The sequence below is a fragment of the Lissotriton helveticus genome, chromosome 7, assembly GCF_964261635.1.
Source record: "Lissotriton helveticus chromosome 7, aLisHel1.1, whole genome shotgun sequence".
NCBI classification, from domain to species: Eukaryota; Metazoa; Chordata; class Amphibia; order Caudata; family Salamandridae; genus Lissotriton; species Lissotriton helveticus.
The window spans coordinates 1549043534-1549057097 of NC_136068.1; the positions used below are offsets into that span (position 1 = coordinate 1549043534).

Genomic DNA, 13564 nt, shown 5'->3' on the forward strand with positions numbered 1-13564 from the left:
AGTGAGAGTCGGACAGTGAGAGTCGGACAGTGAGAGTCGGACAGTGAGAGTCAGTCAGTCAGTGAGAGAGTCAGTCAGTGAGAGTCAGTTAGTGAGAGTCAGTTAGTGAGAGAGATTGAGGGAGTGAGTCAGTCAGTGAGAGATTCAGTAAGAGAAACAATCCTAAAATGCCATTTTGTAACTTTCATAAGTGCTGCTTCTGGCAGCACAAATGAAAAAAGCAAACGAGCATTTGCAATGCAATAGGTCTCACATTAGGAAAGTTTGAGCTATTGGTCTTGTAAATGACAATATTTTTATTCATGTGTTGGTTTTGAAAATAGCTAAATTAATAGCTGTCATTTACAATGCCAATAGTTATAACTTTCGCAAATGTGACACCTATAGCATTTGTAATGCAGCATGTTTTGTATTTACGTGACTTAGATCTATTGATATTACAAATAACAATGGCTTTTATTTTTTTAAATAATTAATACTTAAATAAAAGTGATTGTAATTTATAATGCCAATAGCTTAAACTTTTGTAAATAACTTTTGTGAGCATTATGTTCAGTGTATTTTATTGTGACGAAAATCCAAGAACAGAAGTGAAATATAAACATCTTTTTGTGACATTTGTAATAAAGCTTGAAACATTGAGACAACATATTTGAACCAGTTGTTGAATGGTTGCACATATTGATGATGTGGTGGCGACGAGTGATGTGGTGGCGACGAGTGCTGTGGTGGCCCGGACTGATGCTGTGGTGGCCCGGACTGATGCTGTGGTGGCCCGGACTGATGCTGTGGTGGCCCGGACTGATGCTGTGGAGGCCCGGACTGATGCTGTGGAGGCCCGGACTGATGCTGTGGAGGCCCGGACTGATGCTGTGGAGGCCCGGACTGATGCTGTGGAGGCCCGGACTGATGCTGTGGAGGCCCGGACTGATGCTGTGGAGGCCCGGACTGATGCTGTGGAGGCCCGGACTGATGCTGTGGAGGCCCGGACTGATGCTGTGGAGGCCCGGACTGATGCTGTGGAGGCCCGGACTGATGCTGTGGAGGCCCGGACTGATGCTGTGGAGGCCCGGACTGATGCTGTGGAGGCCCGGACTGATGCTGTGGAGGCCCGGACTGATGCTGTGGAGGCGCGGAGTGATGCTGGGGAGGCGCGGAGTGATGCTGGGGAGGCGCGGAGTGATGCTGGGGAGGCGCGGAGTGAGAATGTGGTGGCGCGGAGTGAGAATGTGGTGGCGCGGAGTGAGAATGTGGTGGCGCGGAGTGAGAATGTGGTGGCGCGGAGTGAGAATGTGGTGGCGCGGAGTGAGAATGTGGTGGCGCGGAGTGAGAATGTGGTGGCGCGGAGTGAGAATGTGGTGGCGCGGAGTGAGAATGTGGTGGCGCGGAGTGAGAATGTGGTGGCGCGGAGTGAGAATGTGGTGGCGCGGAGTGAGAATGTGGTGGCGCGGAGTGAGAATGTGGTGGCGCGGAGTGAGAATGTGGTGGCGCGGAGTGAGAATGTGGTGGCGCGGAGTGAGAATGTGGTGGCGCGGAGTGATAATGTGGTGGCGCGGAGTGATAATGTGGTGGCGCGGAGTGATAATGTGGTGGCGCGGAGTGATAATGTGGTGGTGCGGAGTGATAATGTGGTGGTGCGGAGTGATAATGTGGTGGTGGTGCTGAGTGGTGCTGTGGTGGTGCTGCAAATAAAGAGCCATCTTGCTGTACTTCCCCATTACATGCACAGAGAGACACACCTGCCAGATCTTAAGAAAAGATGCATTATGGAAAGAAATCACTGCCCATCACAGTGGTGAAGTTGATATACAGAACCCTGTGGTTCCAATTTCCAGTGGCCTCGGCTTAGCTCTTTTGATGTTGGGGCCTGTAGAGAGTGTGTTTGGACAGTCATGGGGCGGAGTCGCCAAGCCTTTAAATATGCCGGAGAACACAGACCACCACAGAGCACCGCACAGGGGTCCTTAGAACAGAATTACCGAGGCGCTGTCACTAAAGGAAACACGCATCTAGGAATGCCATATATCGCCCGAAGGGAAGAACCACGGAGGAAGTTTATGGAAAGTGAGCACATTCCCTCGGTCTTTCAAACGTCAAATAATACAACTGATGGCATTGCTGTCAACAGGCAGTAAATGTTACTTTCAAAGCCGACCCCGTTGTGAGTGAATTCTCCTCAAATACAGATAGTAACGGGAGAAAATGATTCGCTTTCAAGAAATAAATAGACGAAAAAGACTAAATGAATCAAAAAAAGATTGCGGTGGCATTAAGTATCTGGTGGTTTGATGCTTTCCACCAGTTCTGATCAGAACAAATGTGTGCTTGCAAAAAAAACAAGAAGTTTAAAGGGCATCCACTCTGCCAGGTTTAGTACATAACTGTTCAGTACATGCCATATGTTAGGAATCGGATGAATAAACAAGCGCAAAAGACACGCAGGATACTTAATAGCGGCAGCGAAATGAAATTAAAAGCGGCGTGAAATGAAATTAAAAGCGGCCGCGAAAGGCTCTCGGCGCATTCCTTTGAAGTGTGAAGCAGGGGGCGGGGGAGCGGATCCCTTTGAAGTGAAGCTCTCGGCATTGCTGTGGCGGGTCTGATGCAATGATGCGAGACAGGCGGCTCGGAGAGCAAATGGAAAGCGCGTGCACGGGCACATGCACTCGGCGCAATCCGCCTGGTTTAGCTTTTGTGGATCCAACTCTATAAGTTTCAACATCTGCAATGCGCAAGAGCATTGGCAGAGGTCGAGACCTAAAACTAGGAATAATGCATTTCTCCTCGTTTCGCCGACTTAAGACCAGGGTTTTCCGGGTCTTAATTTTGGCGTTTGACGCCACCCTTGTACATAGGGGGCAGCGTAAAATACAATGGGGTTTGCAGTGGAACGCCCACCACAACACCCACTGCATGTACAAGGCAGCAGTAAGCCATGCTAAGTGGCTTAACATTGCCTTGTACATAAGGCATGGCCCCTATCGCCACGAGAATGTCACAAAAAGTAATGTGATGTTCCTGTGGCGATAGGGCCTTGTATATATTTGCCCCTGAATCCCTAATCCATGCATCAGTAGCACCTTTCTATCTCAGGTCGTTGCATTTGTTATAACCAAAAGCCCTGGTATTTTTAATGTTTTTTTTATTTCCGGCAAATTTTATTGAGCAACTTTTTTCACAAACCAATGATCAGAGAAAAAATGACGGGATACAAGGGTCCAATTTCATGTTTTAACGCAGGTATGCGTTTTGTATCTCTTGGTGTGAACAGCAGGGGTTGTGGTTTGGGTGGCACTGCTGGCCCAGATGCCAGTTATTAAAGAAAGAAAAAGTTTGAGCAGCAAAAGTATCGATCTGTGAAATAAACACATGAATCGGTACACATTAACACAAATCCCACTTTTAAAGTCACGTGTATAGGAACCCCAAAATGCTGTTAAAAATAACTAAAGAGCTCGGATAAGGTACCCCATAGACAGCAGGGAGTATAGTCCTTACGTGGGTTAGGATCTTATCTTAAGGATCTATTACACTATGTGCAGATGAGCCCTATAGCGCATAGAAGCTATATTAGAGTACAATGGGGGAAACATTATCAAAAGTATGCAGATTCGCTCTATTCAAAAGCTTTAGTTGCTCCGCTAAATATGGTAATGGCGCGGTTCTGCATGCACTTGAAAAGTTCAAATTATGCCATTTTATGTAAACATGTCAGCGTGGACTAGGAAAAGGAATCCGTCATTTGAAGCTGGCTCTGAGGGTAAGAAGCCCACCATCAGAGCTGATGAAGAGCAAATAGCAGCACCAAACAAAGGGGATGGTCATGCCGCAGGAGGGCAACCAAAAAGTAAACAAGTGGGCTAGTTGCAGGCCAAACCTCTTATCAGCAGCACCATGTCCATCCAGAGAAGCTATATGGTGCAGGGTTCGATCTACAGGCGTCCAGAACGGTCACCTAGATTAAACCGTCACAGTAATATTTGAGTCTTTTGAAAGGAAAGCGGGGAAACCAACAGATGCTAGACAAACGGAGCAGGTCAGACACAGCGATGTGGCCCAGTGAGAATCCTTCAACATATAAATCAAATGTGCTCTGTGCAGACAGGTTGTGAGGAGGTGCATTATGTAGAGGTGCCATTTACTTTTAATTGTGAAAACATACATTATAAAATTGATGTTAAAATTATGTGAACCGGTTTTCTTTATTTATGTAATTTTAATAACTAGATATCAAAATTAAACAAATTCAATTGAATCGTTTACGTGCCCTGTCCTGCGCCCCCTGTTAACAGGCGCGTCCGCGAAAGAAATGATGTCCGCGAGTGGTGCGCGCGTGCGCAGGAGAGCAGTCTTCACTTTTTAAGCACTGCACTTGGGCTTGAGGCGCGCCGCTGCTCGCTCCCGCAAGGTGAATGCCACCACAAGCACGAGTGCTTGAAAAGTTAAGACCGATGGCTAAAGATCCTCATGCGCTGCCTAGGCGAGACCCAAAAAGCAGCAGTTCACTTCATCATCCAGCTTCCTCAGGCCATTAAAAGTCTTCTTAATGAATGGAATGGTATGTGTATGATGAGGGAGGTTCCTTTCTCTAAGGCAGTGTCTATACGCTATGCTGGGGTCTTTGGCCAGCACATGGTGATTCATCACGTTTTAGAAACTTCAGTGCCTATCTTCATTTTGCCCTTTTAGTCTGTCTGCTGGCACTTCGAAGCTGCCAGACGGGAGCTGTAAGTACAAGTAATTTCGAGTGCAGTGCTTTACTCTCAGGAAAGCTTTCACACAGCTCCTGCTACAGGTTCCACCCTCTACCAGTTCTCTTATCCAACGCTTCCAATGTTTCAGACTACCCTCTTATTTTAATCCTTATAATATTGGTACGGCTGTATCTTCCCTTCAGATGGTAATGCCCAGCTTTCTTGTGGCTGGGATGGGGGTGAAACGATGTGGGATCATTTAATATTAACTATCATGTTGGCACACCCCTTCTGTCAAGTGTTTTCCTAGAATGGTTGCCTCTTTTGTGGCCATTTTTGTACCCCAGGAGAACTTTTACAGGGCGTGGTGTGCGAGTCTGTATCAGCGTCGTCTCGAGTGTCTTTAGCACAAATGCGGCACAGGCTTTGCAGTCTTTGTGCTTATGGTCTTTCTGCAGGCAGAGATTGCAAACCATGTGGATCCCTCTGTGCAAATTAAAGTGGCAGTTGGGGCAGAACTTAAGGGCTATTTTCCATGACCCACTGCTGCCTCTCTCCTCTTCATTCTCCAGCCACTAGTTTTCACTGACGGGATCTCCAGTTGAGCATCGAGAAGGCTCCGCTTCCCTGTTCTTCCAGTGGTCTCGGACGATCCACCTTCAGTAAACAATCCTAGTCAGGGCGAATCCCTAGATTCTCGTGAACTCAATCCCGGGTAGCTATGGCATAGATATGACAGGCTTAACAGAAGCAATGTGTAAAGCATTTATCCAGTACCAAAGCACACACACTGCAGTATCAGACAATACTAAAAATCCTAATCGAACGAAGAAAATTTATAATATTTTAATTAAAAAATGACACCAAAACAACATAAATCCAATAAGGGAAACTGAAAATATTAATTTTTAAGGTTTAAATTAATAACAGTGCCAAAATGCTTCAAGTGCCAAATGGGGTCAACTGTTTGTTGTAGATTAGGACCTTGGTTCGAATTGAGGCCGACTGCAATGGAGCGCGGGTCGGATACAGAAATCAGGTTTGACCAGGCCAGACGTTTTACTTTGGGACTTCGCCTCAAAAGTGGAATAGAAGTAAGAAAGCTTCAGCGGGACAAGGAGGTAGCCGAGGAGGGCTCCACTAGGTCAAATAGCCGTTAGACGCTGTCCAGGGTAAAGCTGTTGGTGGTTTTAGTCAGGAAAGCTCCAAGCAGAACACATTTAAAATGTTGTGCCCAGGTCCCTTACCAGCCAGATACTTTTGGTGCCTTTTCAAGGTCAAGATATCCATGTTCGCACTTAGTCACTTTGTCAGAGCTCAGAATCCTTCAGTGGAACAAGGCTGAAGACTGTACCCGAAGAAGGTTCTACAAGGTTTCTGATAGATCCCACTACAGAGCATTTACCTTCACAGAAAAGCTAGGAGCAGGAGAAACCTTAATCTTTAGCTCAGTAGCAATGCATCCAGGTCGGATCTGTTTGGAAGGTGTGTCGTCGGTCCTCAGGAGGTCTCTGCAGCCAGAAAGCTTTTGAGCGCAGGTTTTCAGGGGCGACAGGAGAAGCCCAGTCAGAAACAGCCATGGTTTTCAGAATCTCAGGAACAGCACTTTGAGGTCAGGACTCACCCCAGCAGGGGCCACCAGAAAGATTCCAGACAATTAGAACTGGTTAACTTGGCAGGGAAGACCTCTTGAAGCTTGTTGTGTCCCTGTAGCTTGAATAGGACGTCTGCCTAATGACCCCTGGTGTATATTCCTTTGTCTAGGGTACACAATGGAGCAGGTCCAGTCCTTCAGGACTCATCTTAGGCTCCAGGCAGCAGGTTTAATCCTTTTTTAATCTTCCTCAGGTCCAGTAGTGTTCTGAGGTAGGTACTGGGAATACCATAGTTATGCCTTGCAACAGCTTGCGGTGAGGGTGGCTCTTCAGCCCTCCCCATTCAATGGGATGAAAGTTCCCAGGGGTTAACCAACCCACTTTTGCAGCATTTCCTATCTGTTCTACTGCAACAATCCTAGAGTGCCTCCCTCTGCCTATATCCAAACCCTTCTGTTGTGCAGAGCGCCTGTGTGCCCACAGAAAGTACCAGCCCCTCTTCTGTGGTCACTCCAAATCCGTTCTGGGGCTGTGCCCCTCTCCTAGGATTGGTGAGTGTGACTGGGGGAGCAAAAGAAAGGGCCTATCAAAAGGTCATCAGACATCCATCTGTTACAGGAAAGATCCCTTTGACGTTAATGAAGTTCCTGGGCACATCCCAAATGACCATACAGCCAGAGGAACAGAATTTACCACACCCAGTCCTTTGTCACTACTCTAGGAGCAGTTTTCATACCTCAATCAAGGCACAAGCACTCAGTAGGTTGCAACTGGAGACTAAAGCAAATTACCATCCAGAGGCTTTAGGCCAGGAAAAGTTAAATTTCTAAAACGTAACCTTTCCTTAAATATTTATCAAATATACAACACCACCATTAAATTAGGGTTTGGATAAATACTAGAAAGTTGTTTATTTATATTTCTAGCTGGTCCCCAACATAAAATAGCAAAATAATATGTAATATTGCTTCCAAGTGTTGCTCTAAATGCAGTTAGCCTTTCTACAGTGAAAACAGCTTACAGGTGCTCGTCACTGTAAGGACATGTTAATATAACATTTCTACATGTCCTACTTTTAAATACCATGCACCCACCTTATGGGAAACATCACATACAAAGGGGTGGCTTATTAGTAGTTTAAATGATGGTTTTGACCTGTCAAATAGGGATTGACAGGTCAGACTGCAATGGAAGGTCTGAAGCAGTGTTTAATATGCCACTGCAGAGGAGGGCATAATAGGTGCTGCAGTCCACTAGAAACATTCAACGTACAGGTCCTTGGTATACCTTGTACGGGATACTAGGAACTTGTAGGTAAGCTAAATGTGCCAATTTGGGATATACTAATTCAAACATGTGAAAAAGGGGAGCACAGAAACCTTACTACTGGTCAGCAGGGGTAAAGTGCGCACAGTTCTACAGTCAGCAAAGAAAAAAAAAGAAAAATTAGGAAAAAGATGACAAATTCACGGTGACCACGCAGAGGAGGCACATTTCCTACAATGCATAACTAGAAAAAAGTATAGAATAAATTAAAATGTTATGGTAAAGTATGGCCGAATCCTTAGATTAAGCACCAGATCAGAATAAGATTTATCTTTAACACTGGACATCCAGTCTGCATAAGTATTATCCGAGATTAAAAACCATTTCATTTGGAACACACAGGCATAAATAGTGCAATATGCCAAGCTGACGAGACATCTCAAGAAACAAAAAAAAGGCACAGTTCCAGTGCCAAGTTGAAGAAAAGGATGACTCACCATGCCTTCCAAAAGCTTGTCACTTTCTACTTGATCACTCTGGTATTCATCCTTGTTCTTCATGTCTGAGACCTGGGAGGTTTCCACAGATCGGCCTACAGTTTTCTCAGCCTCTTTCAAATCAGTAAGCGTTACACCCTGCAAAGAGATCAAGAGAAGAGAACCACAAGTTTACAGACCTAAAAAGGACAAGTCAGCATTTATCTGGCAGCAAATTGCAAAGCACTGGATTTAGAACACTTAAATCTCAGTGGATTAAATGGTCTCTCCATGCGAAAAAGGTATCAATACAACCATTGAGAACATCTCAACACTACAGCTACTGATCATAAAGCCTGTGTATAATAGATTGGTTTTAACTTATATTAAACTAAAACCACCTGAGAATCAGATATATCTCAGATTATGAACCAACTGATCAACAATTTAAAGCCTGAATAAAAAATACCATCAGACAGGGCCTGAGGGAATACAACTCCAAATTGACAGGATAAGACTGAATGTGGTTTAAGTTTTAACAAATTAACAGCATCCCAAATACTCACTGGCGGCATAAGTATTATTTACACCCTTTAGAAGATCATTATGTCAAAACAATTCTCCTAACGGTAGGCATTAAGAAAACAACTGTCTCATTCATCAAAAACAAGTTTCGCATGGTCTTGGCATAGACAACTTACTTTTGACCCCATACGTACCATAACGCTCTCAACAATGATAATACTCAACCTTTCCTTTCATGGCTCAACTATTCTCTCCAGATTGAACATTTCACCATAAAATATTTTCTGCATGCCATGCCACTAGAGGAACTAGTTTCCAATATTTCTGTAAGCTCCGAGTCACCATGACATCCAACGCATAAGTGGGTGAGTAGCAGAAGAAATAAACCTTCCCTGCATATTCCAGCACAATATGACACTGCATTTTTGAGAATGGTTACAACATAATATTACCCAGCCATTTAAAAGAATCTAAATGATGTCCTAAAAATATACATGTCAGCCATTACAACTACACTGGTTCTCCATCAGGTATACCTTTATTATATTTAGTAAAACTACATATTACCCTCTACGTCTGGCATCCGAAAAGTAAAAATCTTTTCAAATAAAGTGTAGAGATAAAAGATGTGCACGTAAAGACAACTTTTAGGTAACTTTTTTTTAATTGATTAATAAAAGTGTATAAAATATAGGTTTGAAAAATAATACAAGGCTAAAATGGTGTTAAAACCAGTTACCAGTAGGAGTAGTTTTGCAGCCTGAAACAATTTCTGGATTCACATGCTGTGCATCTATTCCGCCATCTAGTGGTTGGTTTCGGAAACGTGTCTTTTGTTGTTGTGGGCATCAACTACCACCATTTGGTGGTAAGTCCACCCCTAATGTGATGTCAGACGGTGCCCAGGAAGTTCCAGCGCATAGTCACCATCTTCTGATTCATTTTTCTTCTCTTTCCCACTTTTATTTTGACTTTTCATTAATATATTTATATTTTTTTAAAGTGTTCTCCTCAGCTGTTTGTTTCTTCCCCCATTTCCGGGGAAGCAGTAGGTTGCTTGTACATTCAGAAACAATTTCCAGTGGCAAAACTACTATTGGTAAGTAAGTATTTCATTTTGCCGCATCAATCCCTTTCTGAATTCACATACTGTGAATCTGATTACATAGCGGTATTTCGTTCCTTGGGTAGGCTAGGCTGAAATGAGGGTGTGTTGGCAAACAGGTGTTGTAGCACAAGTTACTACTTGTGTAACGATATATCTGTAAGAGACATTAGTTAGTATTAGATTCCTTACCTTAGAATATCCCCAGGCGTCAGACTGGATCCGGAAATTTTTGCGTAGCAGTACCCTTGCGCGTCGGTAGGCGTCGTCTGCGGCTCCGCGTCCGTGCCGTTATGACGTCATCGGAGTACTTAGACACCGCCTCCGCGTGCCGACGTCAGTTCTTAGACACAGCTTTTCCGCGCCAGAAACGCAGAGCCATGTTAAAAACTGGTGCCATTGAAACTAGGGCCCTGAAAGGGGACAACCCTGACCCAAGATATTGGTTCGCAGAACGGGGAGGATGGGTGTGTCGGTAAGGAATCTAATACTAACTAATGTCTCTTACAGATATATCGTTACACAAGTAGTGACTTGTGCATCTGAAAGAGACACGTTAGTATTAGATTCCTTACCTTAGAATAGATACCCCAGCAATACCAACCCCGGTGGTGGGTCTGCGAACCAATAATCACACCAGAAAGTCCCGGAGGACGGAACGGCCAAAGAAGCCATCCCTCCGGACTTGGCTGTCCAGGCAGTAGTGTCTCGCAAACGTGTGCAACGATGCCCACGTAGCTGCCTGACAGATGTCTTGTAAGGGCACTCCCCTGCCCAGGGCAGTGGTAGTCGCCGTGGCTCGGGTAGAATGAGCCCGCAAACCAGCAGGAGGCTCCTTCCAAGCCAAGGAGTAGCATGCCTGGATACACAGGATGATCCACCGGGAGATGGTCCTTTTGTGCACCGCTTTCCCCTTCTTGGCGCCCACGTAACCAACAAAGAGTTGGTCATCCACCCGGAACTGGCGTGTGCAATCCAAGTAGAATGAGCGCACGTTTTGGGTCCAGACAGTGGAGCCGCTCTTCCTCTTTAGAGGGATGCGGTGGCGGGAAGAAGGTTGGCAAGGTGATAGACTGCCCGATGTGGAAGGCCGTGACAACCTTGGGCAGGAAAGAAGGTTTGGTACGCAGCACCACTTTGTCCGGATGGACAGAAAGGAAAGGTGGAGTACAAGAAAGGGCCTGGAGCTCACTCACTCTCCTGGCAGAGGTGATGGCAACCAGGAAAGCAGTCTTCAAAGTCAGAAGGCGAAGAGGACAGTTGTGAAGTGGCTCAAAGGGAGCGCACATCAGAAATGTAAGAACCAGGTTCAAGTCCCACTGAGGCATCACAAACGGAACAGGAGGAAACGTGTGTGTGATGCCCTTAAGAAATCTGTTAACAATAGGGGACTTGAACAAAGAAGGTTGATCAGGCAACCTGAGAAAGGCTGAAAGGGCAGAAAGGTAGCCCTTGATAGTGCCCAGAGCAGAGCCCTGCTGGGCAAGAGAAAGAAGGAAGAGAAGGACCTCAGAAAGAGGGGCATTGAGGGGATCCACAGCCTTTGCTGTGCACCATGCAACAAATCTGTTCCACCTGCAGGCGTATACCGACTTTGTGGAGGGACGCCTGGCTGCCAGAATGATGTTACAAACTTTAGGAGGCAAGTCAAATGGCCTCAACTGTCGCCGCTCAATCTTCCAGCATGGAGGTGGAGACTGGACAGGTTCGGGTGGAGGACCGTCCCCTGCTGCTGCGACAGAAGGTCCTCCTGAAGAGGCAGACGAACCGGGGGATCGACTGACATACTGAGTAGCTCTGGATACCAGTACCTTCTCGCCCAGTCCGGAGCCACAAGGATGACTTGGGCCCGGTCGCGCTTGATCTTCTTCAGCACTCTGGGCAGAAGTGGTATAGGCGGAAAGGCGTAAAACAGACCGCAACTCCACTCGCGACAAAAAGCGTCTGAGCGAGTGCCGCCTTGGAAATTCCAACGTGCAGAACTGATGACATTGCGCGTTCTCTTCGGTGGCGAATAGATCTAACCAAGGCTCTCGCCATCGCGGAAAGAGGCCTTGCGCCACGTCCGAGTTCAGACGCCATTCATGATCCATCATGCACCGACGGCTGAGCTCGTCCGCCCTGGCGTTCAGAGAACCTGCCAGGTGTTGAGCCACCAGGGTCACGCCCTGGCGTTCCAGCCATTGCCAAAGGCGAAGAGCCTCTTGACAAAGGATCCACGACCCCACCCCGCCTTGTTTGTTGCAGTACCACATGGCGGTGGTGTTGTCCGTGAACACCTGCACTACACTCCCCCGGACAGAGGGGAGGAATGCCTTCAGTGCCAGACGAATCGCCCTGAGCTCCAACAGGTTGATGTGGAGCCGGGTCTCCGTTGGAGACCAGAGGCCTCTGATCTCCGCCTCTCCCATGTGGCCACCCCAGCCCTGGAGGGACGCGTCCGTCACAACTACGTGCTCCGGTTGGGGGCGGGAGAGGGATCTGCCGCTTACCCAATCGCGGTCAGTAAGCCACCACTGCAGCTGTCTCGCAGTGCCCTCCGAGATCAGGACGTGGTCGGATAGGTTGCCCTGATGCTGGGCCCACTGAAACTTCAGGTCCCACTGCAGAGCCCGCATCCGCCACCTGGCGTGATGCACCAGTAGGATGCAGGAGGCCATCAGCCCCAGAAGCTGCAGCGTCAACCTGACCGAAACCCTGGATAACGGCTGAAAGATGGGAATCAGAGCCTGAATATCCCGGATCTGCTGTTCGGGCGGATAAACCCGAAACCGCGCCGAGTCCAGAACCGCTCGGAGCTTCTGAGAGGGGCACAGGTGTGACTTCGGCACATTGATGGAGAACCCCAGCTGGTGCAGGAGGTCTGCCGTCGTCTGGAGGTGACTGACGACTGTCTGGGGCGAGCCCGCCTTAAACAACCAGTCGTCGAGGTAGGGGGAAGACTGAAATCCCCAACCTGCGCAGATGAGCTGCAACCACCGCCATCACCTTTGTGAACACCCGTGGGGCGCTGGTAAGGCCGAAGGGGAGCACGGTAAATTGAAAGTGCTCGTGGCCAACCATGAACCGCAGGTAGCGCCGGTGGGCAGGCAGGACGGGGATATGAAAGTAAGCGTCCTGCAAGTCCAACGCTACCATCCAGTCTCCGGGGTCCAGGGCAGCCAGGACCTGAGCCAGTGTCAGCATCTTGAACTTCTCCTTCCGGAGGAAGCCGTTGACGTTCCTTAGGTCCAAGATAGGGCGTAGGCCCCCTTTGCCCTTCTTGGGTACCAGAAAGTAGTGGGAGTAGCAACCACACCCTACTTCTGGCCCAGGAATGCGCTCGATGGCCCCCTTGGCCAAGAGGGCCGTAACTTCCTCCTGCAGAAGTCGCAAATGATCCACCGACACACGGTGGTTCTGCGGTGGCATGGCTGGAGGAGTCGCCTCGAAGGGGAGGGAGTAGCCCCTTCGGACGATTTGCAGCACCCACCTGTCCGACGTGACAGTGCACCAGTGGAGGTGGTGATGGCGAATCCTGCCCCCCACTGGCGTCACATGGGCCTGAAAGCACGGACTAGTAGGGTTTAGAGGCGGATGCTGCGGGGGAAGGTGTGGACTGACCTCGCCGCTGCCCCCGACCGTCCGGACGGCAGTTCCCACGGCCGCCACCGCGTTGGGTATTGCCCTGCGGAGCGTGGCTGGCGGCGCGTGTGGGCGCACCCCTTCCGTGGCCACGAAAGGAGTGAAAGGCAGCCGATTGCTGGCGCTGGGCCGAGAGGCCCAAGGACTTGGCCGTAGCCCTGGAGTCCTTAAAGCGCTCAAGCGCATGCTCTGCCTTGTCGCCAAAGAGGCGATGGCCATCGAACGGCATGTCCATGAGCGTGCTCTGGACATCTGCCGAGAAGTTGGCGGACCTCAGCC

The 13564-nt window shown here is 48.0% G+C and overlaps 1 protein-coding gene across 2 annotated transcripts in view; it reads right to left on the reverse strand.

The window, feature by feature from the left end:
* The window catches only part of PPP1R12C (protein phosphatase 1 regulatory subunit 12C), a 1267429-nt gene that overhangs the window by 466271 nt on the left and 787594 nt on the right, over positions 1–13564 (reverse strand). For both annotated transcript variants that reach the window (XM_078655015.1, XM_078655016.1), the window contains one exon: positions 8053–8190. In XM_078655015.1, the coding sequence (XP_078511141.1) occupies positions 8053–8190 (138 nt within the window). The remainder of the gene's footprint in view (positions 1–8052; positions 8191–13564) is intronic.